At 38.9% G+C, this 13,963-nt stretch overlaps 1 protein-coding gene across 13 annotated transcripts in view; it reads left to right on the top strand.

Moving 5' to 3' along the window:
• The window catches only part of dock3 (dedicator of cytokinesis 3), a 229,095-nt gene extending 221,913 nt beyond the window's left edge, over positions 1–7,182 (top strand). For 10 of the 13 annotated variants that reach the window (XM_056260587.1, XM_056260585.1, XM_056260584.1 and 7 more), the window contains 5 exons: positions 77–195; positions 327–414; positions 1,700–1,819; positions 4,154–4,236; positions 5,876–7,182. In XM_056260587.1, the coding sequence (XP_056116562.1) occupies positions 77–195; positions 327–414; positions 1,700–1,819; positions 4,154–4,236; positions 5,876–6,454 (989 nt within the window). In that variant the 3' untranslated portion in view covers positions 6,455–7,182. Of the gene's footprint in view, positions 1–76; positions 196–326; positions 425–1,699; positions 1,820–4,153; positions 4,237–5,875 lie in introns of all 13 variants that reach the window. The other 3 variants (XR_008807959.1, XM_056260593.1, XM_056260594.1) reach the window with 3 other exon arrangements.
• The last annotated feature ends 6,781 nt before the right edge of the window (positions 7,183–13,963 follow it).

The raw sequence follows: 13,963 nt of genomic DNA, 5'->3' as shown, positions 1-13,963 counted from the left end.
ATGAGTATGACGAAGTCAGGCTACTCAAAGATGGCTTTTCTAGTCTCAACGTACAGATCTTTTCTTTTCTCTCCAGTTGGGTCCCCATCACTACCTGACAGATACAGGCACAACCGAGAGTTGTTGATGCTTCTACCGCCGCACAGGGACCGTCCCAGCAGTGCCATGTACCCCAACATAACCGAGAACGGACAGGTGCGTCTACCACAAGACGCAGCTAATTCGCATTTTGGCAAATCCATTAAACTGTCAGGAAATGATATGACCTCAATTATGAGGGTAACATAACTGCAGTAATTTTTTTTATTTTGCTTTTTTTCCACCAGCCTACTAACCATCAGAGGGCTCTATACCATCAGGTCATTGGTCCCTGCAAACCCTGCAGTGACCCTAATCTCTCTGTGGCTGATAAAGGTATGACTGGGTGTGTATGATTCTCTGAACCCACTGTACCCCTCTATCCATCCACAAACCCACAATCCCCTCACCCCAGGCAGAAATCACAATACTTGCTGCATCAAAAAGTGCATACAGTCTGAGTAGGTACTACCGACTTTGTGACCATTAAAAAGTATGTTCTATTTAGTATGTGTATTTGTTGTATGAGTGCATTCCGGACGTACTACATCGGTCATGTTGGCTTTGTCATGTGACCTACTACGCTTACCTGCCGGTCACGACTCCTCTCCCGTGGCCTCATAGGAAAGTAAAGTATACATTGAATGCACACTCCAGAAACTCACTGGAAGTTGTAGGTCATCTGGGTACTTTTCGCTTTTGTTTTTCAAATAATGTGTTCGCACATACTACTCTTTTGGTGTACCGTTTTTCACATACTATATAGTAGGGAAGTGGGCCTTTTTGGATGCAGCGTCAGTTTCAGTTATATTCCCAGCTGACCAAAGACCAATGGCAGCACTGAAAGTCAAGAGAGTCCGCACACAGTCCAGCCTTATTCTAACGTTTGAGCTCATGGACGCTTAATTTTTAAGGGCCAGATTTACTAACAGCATGCGGCAGCGCAAACCCTCTTTTGGCGGTAAAAAATGACTGTCGGGATTTGCGCTGAAAAGGCTTGACAGGGTTATTTTTGCGGCTAACCTTAATTGCATATGCATTTGTAGGAGTTTCCCTTTCAGATGCAAATTTTATGGGAGGAGAGTATTTAAATGAATCATGCAAGGTGATTTACTAAGGTTTGCGCTAGTCAATTTACTGGTATTTCCGCCATTAATTACCGCCAAAAAAAGCATGTCTTAAACCAGACGCTAATTTGCGCTGCTCTTGGTAGATTGTGTTGGTCATTATGGAAATGATCCGGCTGTGTCTACATGCTTTAATGTGCGCGTCGTTAGTAAATTTCCACTCCCAGTTTTGGAATTGCGCTTTCGTGCTAATTTGCCCTGTTTAGTAAATCTGGCACTAAAACTTAATTTTTGCAGTTTTTAAACTAGACTCTCGCCAAGTCTTTGTAGCAAAATGACTTTTATTTCCATTAACAACTTTAGTAAACAAAGGTAGATGCTTGCTAAGGAAGTCTTTCTCATTACGCTTCTTTAGCTAGTGTCCAGTTGGAAACACCAGAATCCAAAGCTCAACATGCTAAGCGGCCATTCTTGAGATATCTGACCTCCAGATTAGGATCCAGCAGGTCAGTAGTGATGTGTAAAGTGATGGTGGTCTTTGCTCTTTCTGGCAGTGTTGACAGCTCCCAGCAGCTGGAGTTTGGACAGTGGCACCAGGGACACTCTGCCGTTCCTCTCTGCTCATGTCGGGAGTGTGATGGCCCCACCCGTTCCCCCCCGCACCCTCCCTCCCGGTAAGAAACAACAATATCTTTGAGGAAACATTAACAATATCTTTCATGAACCTAGTGCTTTTACTTTTGAAATGTTATGAAAGACATTGGCTACGTTGGATTATCTACGCATGATAAGGAGCCGCGTCGTGTTACGCTACACAAGCTCATTTGACAGAAATTTGGAAAGTATGCATGCACTCTTTGGAAGAATTTATGAATACATGAAGCCAATAGAGTTAAGAAATCAAAAGGTGTCTACTTAAAATATTTGCACATTGTCAAATTCTAGTGGAGACTTTATTAGATTGGACTTGGCTTCATTAAATATTCTCCTCTGGGTTAAACAGCTGTCGCTGCATCTTGAGGCACGTTATTGGATCATACCTGTATGATTAAATCCATATCTAGAAGCAAATAGATATATATATATATATAATTTATTTTATACATAATAAAATAATGACATTTATAAATAAAGGGTAGTCTTAGTTTAATGAAGTTAAATGTAATCTAACGGGCTGTTTACATGACATTTTTTATGCGTTTTGGCTGTTCTTTTACACCACAGCAGCGTTTTGGGGGCATGAAAATGCAAACTTTTGAAAACCATTTTAAAAGTGCACGTTTTTGAAAACGATCCCATCACCGTCTCCGTGTAAACTACGAAAACATGACTTTTTGAAAACGATGAAGTTATCAAATGCATGCGTATTAAGCCTAGTTCACACTACATGATTTTAAAACGTCGGGCTGAACTGTGCGGTTCACACTACATGACTTGCTCTCTGTGAAATCAGGAGTGTTCAAGTTGTTGAGCTGTTCGCACCACACGACACAACGTGATTGATCCGCAAGAGGAGGTGACGCATTACACGAGTTGACAACAACTCTGTCACCCTACGATTCTATCTTGTCTACAAACCACGTTTTGTCACGAAAAATCGCGCGATAAAACGAACCGGAAATGACGCGAAACAGCACGCGCGCCAATACCCAGCGCCAATACTTAGCTGTAGCTCATAACATCACGTGAGGTTGAGTCGGGCGACAGCTCTGGATATCTAGCATGCTAGATATTTTTCTGGGCTCGGCAACGCGTCTGCGAGCGTCTGCGAGCGTCTTTGATGCGTTGTTGGCTCTTTCATACTAACAGATTGGCGAGCGTTCATCGCCTGCTAATCCCCCGCGATTTGCACGCGATAACACCCTGACCTGTCGGCGAGCTCAACGATTTGCAAAAAAAATCATGTAGTGTGACCTAGGCTTTACTTGTTCAGGCTATAGGCGCTTAGGTTTTCTTTACAAAGTGACATCGCCACCTACTGGCCTGGCAGCAGAATACAGCGTTGTTAGTTGTTTTCGCGGAGCCGTGTGAATGGGGATTGCCTTGACAATGGTGTTGTCTGTGCGAAAAAAATGCAAAGGAAAAACTTTTCATTTTTTAAAACTAGTTTTAGTTTTATCGTTGTCGTGGAAACGTACCATTAGTTTGATGTAGTCTTCATGTCTTAAAAACTGCATGCATAAAAAAAAAACATGCTGTGAAAAAATGCCTTTTTTCACATTACAGCATTTCTCACTATTAAGCTGTTTGGACACATTGTTATCCTCCCACACAACCACCGTAAAGATAAGCTTAACAGTCACTTGCCAAAGCAAAGTTTTTTAATCTGTTCACATATTTCCCATTTAAACAGGAAATTGGGACAGGATATATTGACAGGCCAATTTGTTATTTGCTGTTGCAGGTTGTATGTATTAAGGTGATATTCTCATTCCAGAGTGGATTTTATTAGACAAAAAATATGTATACACCAACATTTTCTGCCAAGAGTAATACATTTTAAATGTGATATCTGCTACATTTTGTCAATTTTAAGGAGTGCACTAGCATATACTGGGTCTTAACGCCAATACACAAGGACTAAATTAGCTTGATTTAATGGGATCTTTAACCTAATCACAATTTGAATATTTTATTTTGATTTATTTTTAAATGCATATGCCAGTAATTTATAAGAAAAAATACACAAAATAATATTACACATTATGTCAACTGCCCAAATGTGTTGTTAGTGTAACATCCTCCCTTTCATTTCTATAGCTTTTTTTTTTTCCTCTCAGTTGATAATTCATCCTTGTCTTCTAGTGTATATCCTCACATGATCTAGAGTTGTTTCCTCCTCATCCCCTTTTCCCCAGCCAGAATTCTCCTCTGAACATCAGTTCAGAAAGAGTCTGTCATAGTGCTTGCCGAGTGAATGTGCATGTCAACAAGTGTTTATGTGCGAGTGTGTACCGGCGTGTGCTCTTTCCAACCCTGGTTCTGTCCAATTGTGTGTCCCCCTTTAGGACACTTCTCGATGCACTTTGATGCTTTCCACCACCAGATCAGCGAACTCCCTCCAGCTCTCCCCGCGCGCTCCTTAAGAAAGGTATCCTCCGCCTAGATGTGTCCTATTAGTCCTCCTCATGCATGCATTCCGCGCTACCATCCCGAGATTGACCTTGGATGTCCCTGCCTGTTCTCTAGTCAAAACACCTCGAGCCTAATACAACTTTGGTTCTGGAAATAACTGTTTTTGGTGTCCCTAAGATGCTAAAGTGTTTTGGGTTCATATTGCAATCGTTTCATGTGCATTTGTATATGTATGCATCAGTAGTGCAATTAATGTGTGTGTACAGTATGTGTGTGCTTGGGTTGTATTTTCTCTATCATAAAAGAGAGATCAGTAGGATAAAAATGGGTAATTTTAGCTTAGGAGAAGGTTAAAGCAAGTCATCCAGAAACCACAAATAAATCGTCAAAATGGAGTAACATCTAAATGTCTTTAGAATAGCAATAGAAGTCTCAAGAGACTGTAAAATAATTAGTCACAGTTAGAAGGTACACTTCAGTTAAGATGGCAGCTTTAGGACAGAGGTGCTTAATCCTGCTCCTGGAGATCCACCTTTAAATCCAAATTGTGTTCAATTTATCAGAAGCAGCCAGAGAAGGTCTTTGGGCTCATTTGGCTGTGTTGCTTACTATGTTTGCCACTGGTGATAGGAATGGGCATAATTTTAGGCAAAATTTTTACGACATTTTTGTCAATGGTTATCCAATATGGGTTAGTAGACAAGTTCACCTTCACGTTAATGGTGAGTGAATGAGGACATAATTGTAATTTTTGCGTGAACTATTCCTTTAATGGAAGTTCATTGAAAGATCAACAAGCAGGGCTGAAACTGGATGGAAGGATGTTCTCCAGAAGCTGGATTGATTAGGGATGTGACTGTGAGGATATTTTCCCACCGGTTAATCGACGTGTGACAACACGGGCGGGCGGGGGCTTTTAAATCGCTAATTTAAAGGCAAACTTAAAATACGCGCGTTTGCACTGGCATTCATAATGGTGCGGCCGTGCGGAGCAGGACTGTTTTTTTATTGTGCCCTGAAATGGCGCTAATTTGAAAACGAAACTAACATGTGCACGGCCGCACATGTCAACCGGAGCGGAGCGAGCAGAACAGAGCGAGAATTTTTCCATAGGAATAAACTGAAAACGCTTGCTCTGTTCAGATCGCTCCGCGCCCGTTGACACGTGTGGCCGTGCACATGTTAGTTTCGTTTCAAATTACAATTAGCGGGGCGAATTACTTGAATGGTTAGTTCATTAGCCTATTATTCTTAATGAAAAACACAACAACATAACTTAACAAATTTGCATAAATAGGCGCTTTTACGTTTCGCTTTGACACCAAATATTCCGCAGTCACCTTGTCAGTCAGCTCCTGTTGCTGATCTGTGCGGCTCACAATTTATCAAGCAGACATGTTCAGTTTAATAGTGTCTGTTTTCTAACTGAACTAAATGATTTTATAAAAAAAAAATCAAATCGACAGTGGCGGGGCGGTGCCGCGGTGGGCAAGAGATGTAACCGGTGTTCAGAAGCAACACCGACTATCGTAGCAAGCCTATTGAGCCCCCTTGCTCTTAGGTCTCCTTAATTTTATCCTACTGATCTTACGTTTGAACATTGCAACAGATACAATATTTTGAATATAAAAACCTGCTTTACCTTTCCTCACCAGTCGCCCCTGCACCCTATACCTGCCTCACCCACCAGTCCACAATCGGGCCTGGATGGCAGTAACTCCACCTTGTCCGGCAGCGCCAGCAGTGGCGTCTCCTCTTTGAGCGAGAGCAACTTCGCCCAGTCCTCCTCCGAGCCTCCGGCTCGAGCCGACACCTTGGACTCGATGCCGAGCAGCCAGGCCTGGACCACGGACACAGAGGAAGCCGAGAGTCCCTACCTCCCCGTACGCTACAGCGTCTCCGAGCCTGAAGTTCTGGACCCTCTCAAGCCCGCTCCGTGCCGTAGTCACTCAGCCCCGTTGGGTGTAACCCCAGGGATGCCCACCGATGGCCACCATCACCTCCATCTCCACCATCACCACCCACATGCTATACACATCACCCACCCGCACTACCACCACCATGAGCCTGCACCTGCTCTGCCTCCCAAACCTTACCTGAGGGAAGGGTGCATCCCTGAAGAGGACCTGAGACCGGTCCCGAGACCCATGCCCCGCAAGATCTCCCAGCCTCTGCTCACTAACAAGGAGGAGCAGGCCAAGGTGGCATGGGAACATGGCATCAGCGAAGAATAGACAAAGAACAAGGTTCAGCTTGGACCGTTGGTTTTGGTGTTATAGGTGGTTGGGTTTTGGGAAAGTCCCAAGAAATGACTGATTTGAATCTTCTCCTCTACTTCCCATGTATCCAGTGTAGGTCTTTTACACCTTTTAAGAAGTGCTTGCCATGTTGCTGAGCTTCTACATGCTATTGAGATTTTTTGTTTTGCACTTAGTTGGTCGTTGGTTGGGAGTTGCCCTGGAGCCTTGAGTTCAAACTGAGTGTAGATCCCAAGCTACTTCCCCTCATTCGTTTCAGTATGTTGATTGGATAATACAGATATGGTGAAAATCTTACATTTTCTTAAAATAAATCTTAAATGGTGAGATCTTAAAATCCAGAAAGTCGCAATGGTACGAAAAGACACTTTCAGATGAAACGGGAAGCACAAAATGAGATTCAGGTGGTTTTGAGGTGTACCAGATCCAAGAGTTTTATGTCCTCAGAGATAGACACATCTCTTGTCAAGGTCTACAACGTGAAAACACTTCATAATCATCATCACAATAGTTTAGATTTGTAATTCACACACCTTCAAAAAAGAGTGTTGACAAACCTTATCAATAGGCATTGTTCTGTTTTGGTTGGGTAGCACTTTAGCACTTAATATTTGAGCACCAAAAACCTTATTAGTTTTGCCTTTTTGTTTAATTAAATTCTGAAATAATTTAGAAAGTGCTAGCAGCAGTCAAAAGTGGATATGTGGCTCAAATTTAAATTAAGGTTGCATCCCGCTAGTCCACATAAGGGCGGATTTCAGATGATCTTTGAAGGAGTTTGAAGATCTCCTCATCGACTAAGCATGCTCATTGTAAAAGCCTCAGACGCGGTTTTGTTAATACGGTGGCTGATACATGCTAACACTTCATTAGAGATCTTAAAACACTTCACAGAACGTCTGTTAACTCCTGCACGGTTGTGGGAAGCTTCTCCTCAGAGAGAATCTGCACTGATTTGACAGTAAGAGGCTTTTACAATCTTCGTAAAGCCTCATTACACCCACACTATTGTCGTGCTGCGAAAGCAAATCAGCCACTCTAAACGTTACTACCCCGTTACGCTAATAACACAACAGCCAAAGCGCTGTTAAATCAAAGCCATTTCACAGATGTCTCCTCACAGTAAAGCGGCTTTTGGTCTCAGCGGGTTCCTTTGGGAATTGATTTCTGTTCCTCTGAGTTGACAGTTTTAATAAAGAATTATATTTTTAGATAGAGCTGTTATAAAATTCCAAGACTTTAATATAATTGTATTGAGAAAAAAAAAATACAAAAACAGAGTTAGAATAAATACAGCTTAGATTATATTATACTGTATATGTCTATGAAAGATTATAGCCTATCACACATTTTTAAAGGTGGAAATGAGGCGAGATTCATGAGTGTGTTTTATGTTGTGACTTTTCTAAAGTCTTTCAACTGCTGAAAGATGCAAATTCAGTACCTGATGGAGTTTGCATATTAACTTCTGACGACTTGAAAGTATATGTTATTTAAAAAGCTAATTTTTTTATGTACAATGTGCATGTTCTCTTCAATGGTGGTGATAATATTACCCTACATCACTTGAAGGGAGGGGCTGTTATTGCTTATACTGTATATGTACACACCCTCATCCACATCCTCATGGTTGTTTCTGATTTGAGCAACACTGCATATTGGGATAAACTAATGTGGCTGAAAACCCTAAATTTGCTGGCCAATTTTAATTTAATTTTCCAAAGGAAAGCAAGAACACACGTCCAATAAAGTGACAAGTTGTAAAAGCTATATTTTCCGAGTTAATTTGAGCTTGTCAGGTGATTTGTGTCATTATGGGTGGCAGTTAAATCTCACTGGTCCAAAACCTTGCTCCATACAACTCTGTTGAAGGGGTCATGAACTGCATTTTTAAAATTATTTTATAATGTTTAAGGTGCAGTTTTAACGTTAGTATGATTTTTACATCAAAAATGTTTTACCCAGATTTTAGCCGTCTGATCTGAACGCTCTGTTTTAAGGGGCGTGTCTGCTGTGAGACTTCAATGTAAACGCCCACTTCTGTGATTGGCTAACATCTTTGCATATAAAATAAGTATTACTTATGTGGAACTCTATTGAAAACTTGTACTACGTTTTTACTAATACAGCTGTCGAGGTTATAACTAATCATGGAAAGTGTTTATCATAGCATAATATTTAGATCTACTCCCGTGAAAGGTTGCAGTGATGAGCATGTAGCCGACGACAGATGTATCTGTTGAGCCTATGAATGCAACTCATTCCAACATTTCATCATAACAGTGCAAACACGATGTAAGTAAAGCCTGGCTCACACTACAGGAGTTTTAGGCCGATTTATGCCCGATTTTCCCCTCCCGAGAATCGGAGAAAAAATCTTGTCGAGGACCTCGATCGGTTCCGATGTTCGGCACAGATTATCTGGTAATGTGAGGCATTCACAGATCGAATCTTGCACCTCCCGATCTGCTCTTACACAAATCGGGCTCGCCCCGATCATATCAAACATGTTTGATATTTATCGGGATGAGCAAGATTGTGATTACGTCAGTACTGTCACAATAGCCAATAAGTAGGGCTGTCATGGTGAAGGAATTTCCATTGAGGTAATTTTGAGTGACTCATCAGCGCGATGCGCGCATTATCTCCATTTATCCATTTATTGCTAAATAAATAAGCACAATACAGTATAATAAATAATAATAAAATACTAAATGCATAATAAAGGCATCTGAAATAATAAACTAAGTAGCCTACAATCTAGTGTTGTCAAAAATATAGATTTTTCGATATCGACCCTGAACCATCTGCAACTCTTCCGTCTTCCGCAGGATGCACGCGATCTTCAGTAGTGAACGCGCCAGAGAGAAATGCACATTTCATACGGATTACATAAGCAGAGAGCAGTCTGTTGTCTGTTTTCTTTCGTTTTGAATTGTTCTGTTTAAAAGTAGACATGTCTGTGAGGCAAGTCTATCTTATACGCTGAGTTTCGGTTCATTTATGAAGTATCGCCGACGCCTCCGTTTCGTGATTATCTATCGTCTGCTATATTTACTTCTTATTTATAAAAATCCAGGCAATTGGTTGATGAAACATTGTTTAAAATTAAGATACAATTAATACAAAACGAAATTCGATTTAAAGAAAGGTTTTGTGCTTTCTGTTTGATGTCTTTGTGAAAGTTTTAAAGCATATTTTAAAGTCGCTTAGAGCGGTCATGTCCGTAACATTGTTTTTTCCTCAAATGCCAACACGAAAAATAAAATAATATGAATATTTTATGTTCTGTGGAGACTGAGAGCCCTTTCTTCATCCGGTGGGTAGTAGCTACTGTAGGCTATTACTTTGGTTTGCACAGTGTAATTCACAGAATTAGGCCTAGGCCTACACAAAAATATTTTCATTATAAAATATTTATATTCATTATAAAGTTATATTCATTCAAAGATAGGTTAAATGAAACAAGCTGTTAATTATTTTAATTTTAACTTTGAGCTCCACTTTACAATGCTCAGCTGAGCAGCAATGGGCATTGAGCAACGCTGCTGATGCTTTACCTTATAGAGATCTATGGCATTGATTCATTGTATTGAACAGAGCTGACGCCATTCATTAGAAATATCCTTATTAAAAGGATGATATTTTTTTTAAAGATTTCGCTTTCCTTGGTCACACGGCAACCTTTTCACGAATATGACTTGATATGAAGGACCGATATTTTGTTTACATCCACCTTTCCGCTTCCGATCTGTTGCGTGAGATCACGTGAGGCGCTTTCTCTGGCACGAATCTTAATAACATTGTGTAGTGTGTGATGCGCCACGATTTTCAAATCTTGTAGTGTGAGCATGTTTAAGATTTGAGGTAAGAAAATCTGCAAAGATTCTCCTTAAGTGTGAGCTGCAACCAGATTTCAAAATCGGTTAGGATTTTAAAACTCCTGTAGTGTGAGCGAGACTTAAGAGATTCGTTGTGCAGTTTAGACCGCGTCATTGATTATAACGGGGGTTTTGGCGAGAGTCCAGAACTCAGTCACTGATAAATTCACACTGAGTGATTGACAGCTCAGTCAATATCACAAATTAAATATCAGATTACTATCATGCTATTAAGAGAAACAATCTGAAGTTGACCACTTAGTCACTGGCTTGATTTACTGACGCATAAACAGCAATAAACGATTTTGAGACAAATAACTTTACGTGAATCATATCAGAAATCACTGATCACAGATCAGGAAATATAATTAACACGGTTACTTACATGTTGGCATTTCTGTCGAGTCCATATCTCACAGTAACAGTCTTTTAGCAAAGCCTGCGCCGAAATTGCGACTGATTTACCAAAGAATCCACAGTGCAATGTACCGTACAAAGAAATAATGCACTACTGATACATTCACATTGTTTAATATAAATAAGCACTTTTCTAGCATTAGGATCCTTTGGAAGATGATATTATTTTTAGTCCAGTGATCCTATTTCACTCTTCTCGTCTCATCTCACTAACGCTCCAGTGGGCGGGGCCAAAGATGTGATGCGTCTATTATGTCATAATGTGACAAAACTCGAAACGAGTCGTTTTCTGAGCTTGATTTCTGAAGCTGTTTTTTGGACTAATGAGGAAGTTTTGAATTCTAAAACGTATAGGATGTTTTAGCTCTTACATGTCAAAATATCAAGGAAAACTTGATTTCTCAATTCATGACCCCTTTAAACATCACATATATTCTGATTGGCTGTGATTTCATTGTGTCATACGAAATACGGACAGACAAATTACTCGTCACAGAAACGTTCACCTGGTTAGGCATATCTTTTATTTTATGAATATTTTAAAAACACTATATTTTTATTTTTTATTATGGGTGTTCTCACATTAATTTTGCTTTCTGTATTATAAATAATCTCTTTTATTTATTGATTTGATTTGATTTTGTACTGCACTGTTAGGCCCTACACAAATTGATGATGCGTTTTGTATCGCTTAATATTTTTCACACTGAGTGAGGTACTTTCTGTAGGACTTGTACTTTCACAAGGATATATTATGGGTTTAAAAAGTACTTTTTTATTTATTTCTGGCATGCAAACACAAAAGTATATACTTTAGGCGGCTCATAATGTACTTAAGCCCCAAATTATCAAAGGCAAAGGCAAGTTTTTAGGTAAACTTTTGTGAAATGAAAACTGTACTTTTCATGGCAGGACATGTACAGAGAGAAATCCATGTATCGTAATGGCTGATATATGACTGATGGTCCATCACTAACAATCTTTTTTATGGCCAGAGAAAGCAAATACACATGATAGAGGGCCTTCTGTAAATGTTCATTACATTTAAAAAGTCAGAAAAGACATAAACTGCCATTGTCTATTCATTTATATGCTCTTCCTCATAAAGTGAAACTTGGGTAAAACTGCTGGTGGTATATGCAGTTGCATATTATTACATATTATTATTTTCTTTACTAAATTATAAAGACATATAATGATGAAGTAAGTGTGTTATGTCTCCAAAGACATAGAAATGGGTTGAGGGATGAGTTATTGATACTTGTTTATATTAACTTTAATCATTTTAGGGTTAATTCAGACAATATAAATAATTTTTATACACATTGAATATTCAGTGATCAGGGAAGGAACTGGAATCTATGCAAAGATCGAGTGTTATAAGACAGAGTGTCGAAGTATATCTGTCACAGCCCATTCTGTGAATATTAGCACTGATAAAACTAAAAAGCATTAATATTTGTTGTTTTGAGCATTTCTTATTATGCTTTCTAGACATTTTGCATGTAAATATGGTCTGACGGATACTGTGTGTCTTGTATTCGTTCACCATCGTAAATTTGCTTGCATATCCAAGCAAAAAAAGTATTATAATCTCAATTCATTAAAACCTTATGCTTTAAATGAAGTTTACTCATTTGGCACAAACAACTGTAAAAAAAGAAAAAACGAGTGTACATATTTTACATGTTTGATATCTCCATGGAGGCTAGCTGACCGTTTTGGATTCAAAGTTTCAGATTGAGGGTGACATTTTATTTTTTACATGATGAGTTTGCCCTGATCAGCATCTCTAATTCAATTCCAGATCAATACTGTTGTTATGTGTGAATTGCTAATGAAAAATTGGGTTTATTTTCCTGAAAGGATTGATGACTTGAATGAGGTAAATATTGTCATACATTTGAAATGAGCGTTTCTGGTAATGTGAGAGGTTTTGGTCTCTGTACATATGAAAAACTAAGTAAAGATGGGTACTAAACGCTCTGGCCTGCATTACAGTTCGTACCACACCATGTCTGGCTTTATTTTGTGTATATAATCCTTCAAAAGCTTTGTATTTATATGGTCAAGAGGGACAAATCATGTATAGACTGAGATTAATTGTCTGCCTTGTACTTTCTGATGTAAATGTGTTTTTAAAACTAAACTGCAAACAAGTGAAAAAAAAAATCTTTCAATGGCCTACTCACTACAGTTATTTTGTGTATTTTGCATTGAAATCTGAAGAGCGTTTTGTTTTACCATGCAGAAATACGAAAACCTTTGTACAAGTATTCTCAAAGTATTTTTTTCTGTATATATTGTGCTAGCATGAATAAATGTGGTGTGGATTTTAGATGTAAATACACACTTTTTCTTTCCTACTCACTTAACCGCTGTGACGTGTAATTCATTAATAATGCCTAATATTAAAGATAATGTTTTATCGACTGCTATTTGCCTTCTTTCCTTTACTTGGACGTGTGATTGAGTCATTACCATTTAAGTTCCATGTTTGTTTGTTTTTTTGTGTTTACTGACAGCAAAGTATTAAAAGAATCTTGAAAAAACTATACAAACAGCAAAAAAAAAAAAAAAAAATTACACAATATTCGACCCACCAAAAACACAACTTACCTCAAAATGAAAATTATGGCTGCTCATACCGAAAAACCATAAAGATAAAAGAATAGAGAAGTCAACAAAACAACTAGCATAATGTTAACGAAACAGAGGAACTATATTGTTGCAATCACATTTTTTTTTTCCAGCAAATGAACGATAAAACATTGACAGCCAATCCGAATCCATCCGACTTTAAAGAGCTTAAACATTTAATGTAACTTATAAACACTTATAATAAACAACATTGTCACTAATGGTCTAGATTCTAATATAGTTGTTTCAAGTAGTTATCTTTCTTGAACAGTGCGTAAAAGTTGAGAACTCAGTTAAGCTTTTTGGTTACTATCAGAGACGGGCTTTGTTACATTCATTAGCCAAAGACCGGATTTACTGTTTTAAGTGCTATAGCAAATGTTTGGAACTAACATGGTAGGCCTATTGCCTTTAAGTGACACCAATATACTGTTTATGTGAGAAAAATATCACAAAATGGCCTTATTTTATAATATAACGTTACTTATTTACTGATAAAGCAAATCTTGGTGGAATTATGACGGTTGATTTATGTAAAGCGCGTCAC

The sequence above is a fragment of the Rhinichthys klamathensis genome, unplaced genomic scaffold (assembly GCF_029890125.1).
Source record: "Rhinichthys klamathensis goyatoka isolate OS25496 unplaced genomic scaffold, OSU_Roscu_1.1 h1tg000009l_1, whole genome shotgun sequence".
NCBI lineage: Eukaryota > Metazoa > Chordata > Actinopteri > Cypriniformes > Leuciscidae > Rhinichthys > Rhinichthys klamathensis.
Note: the sequence above shows the minus strand (reverse complement) of the source record. Positions and strands in the feature narration are given on the sequence as shown.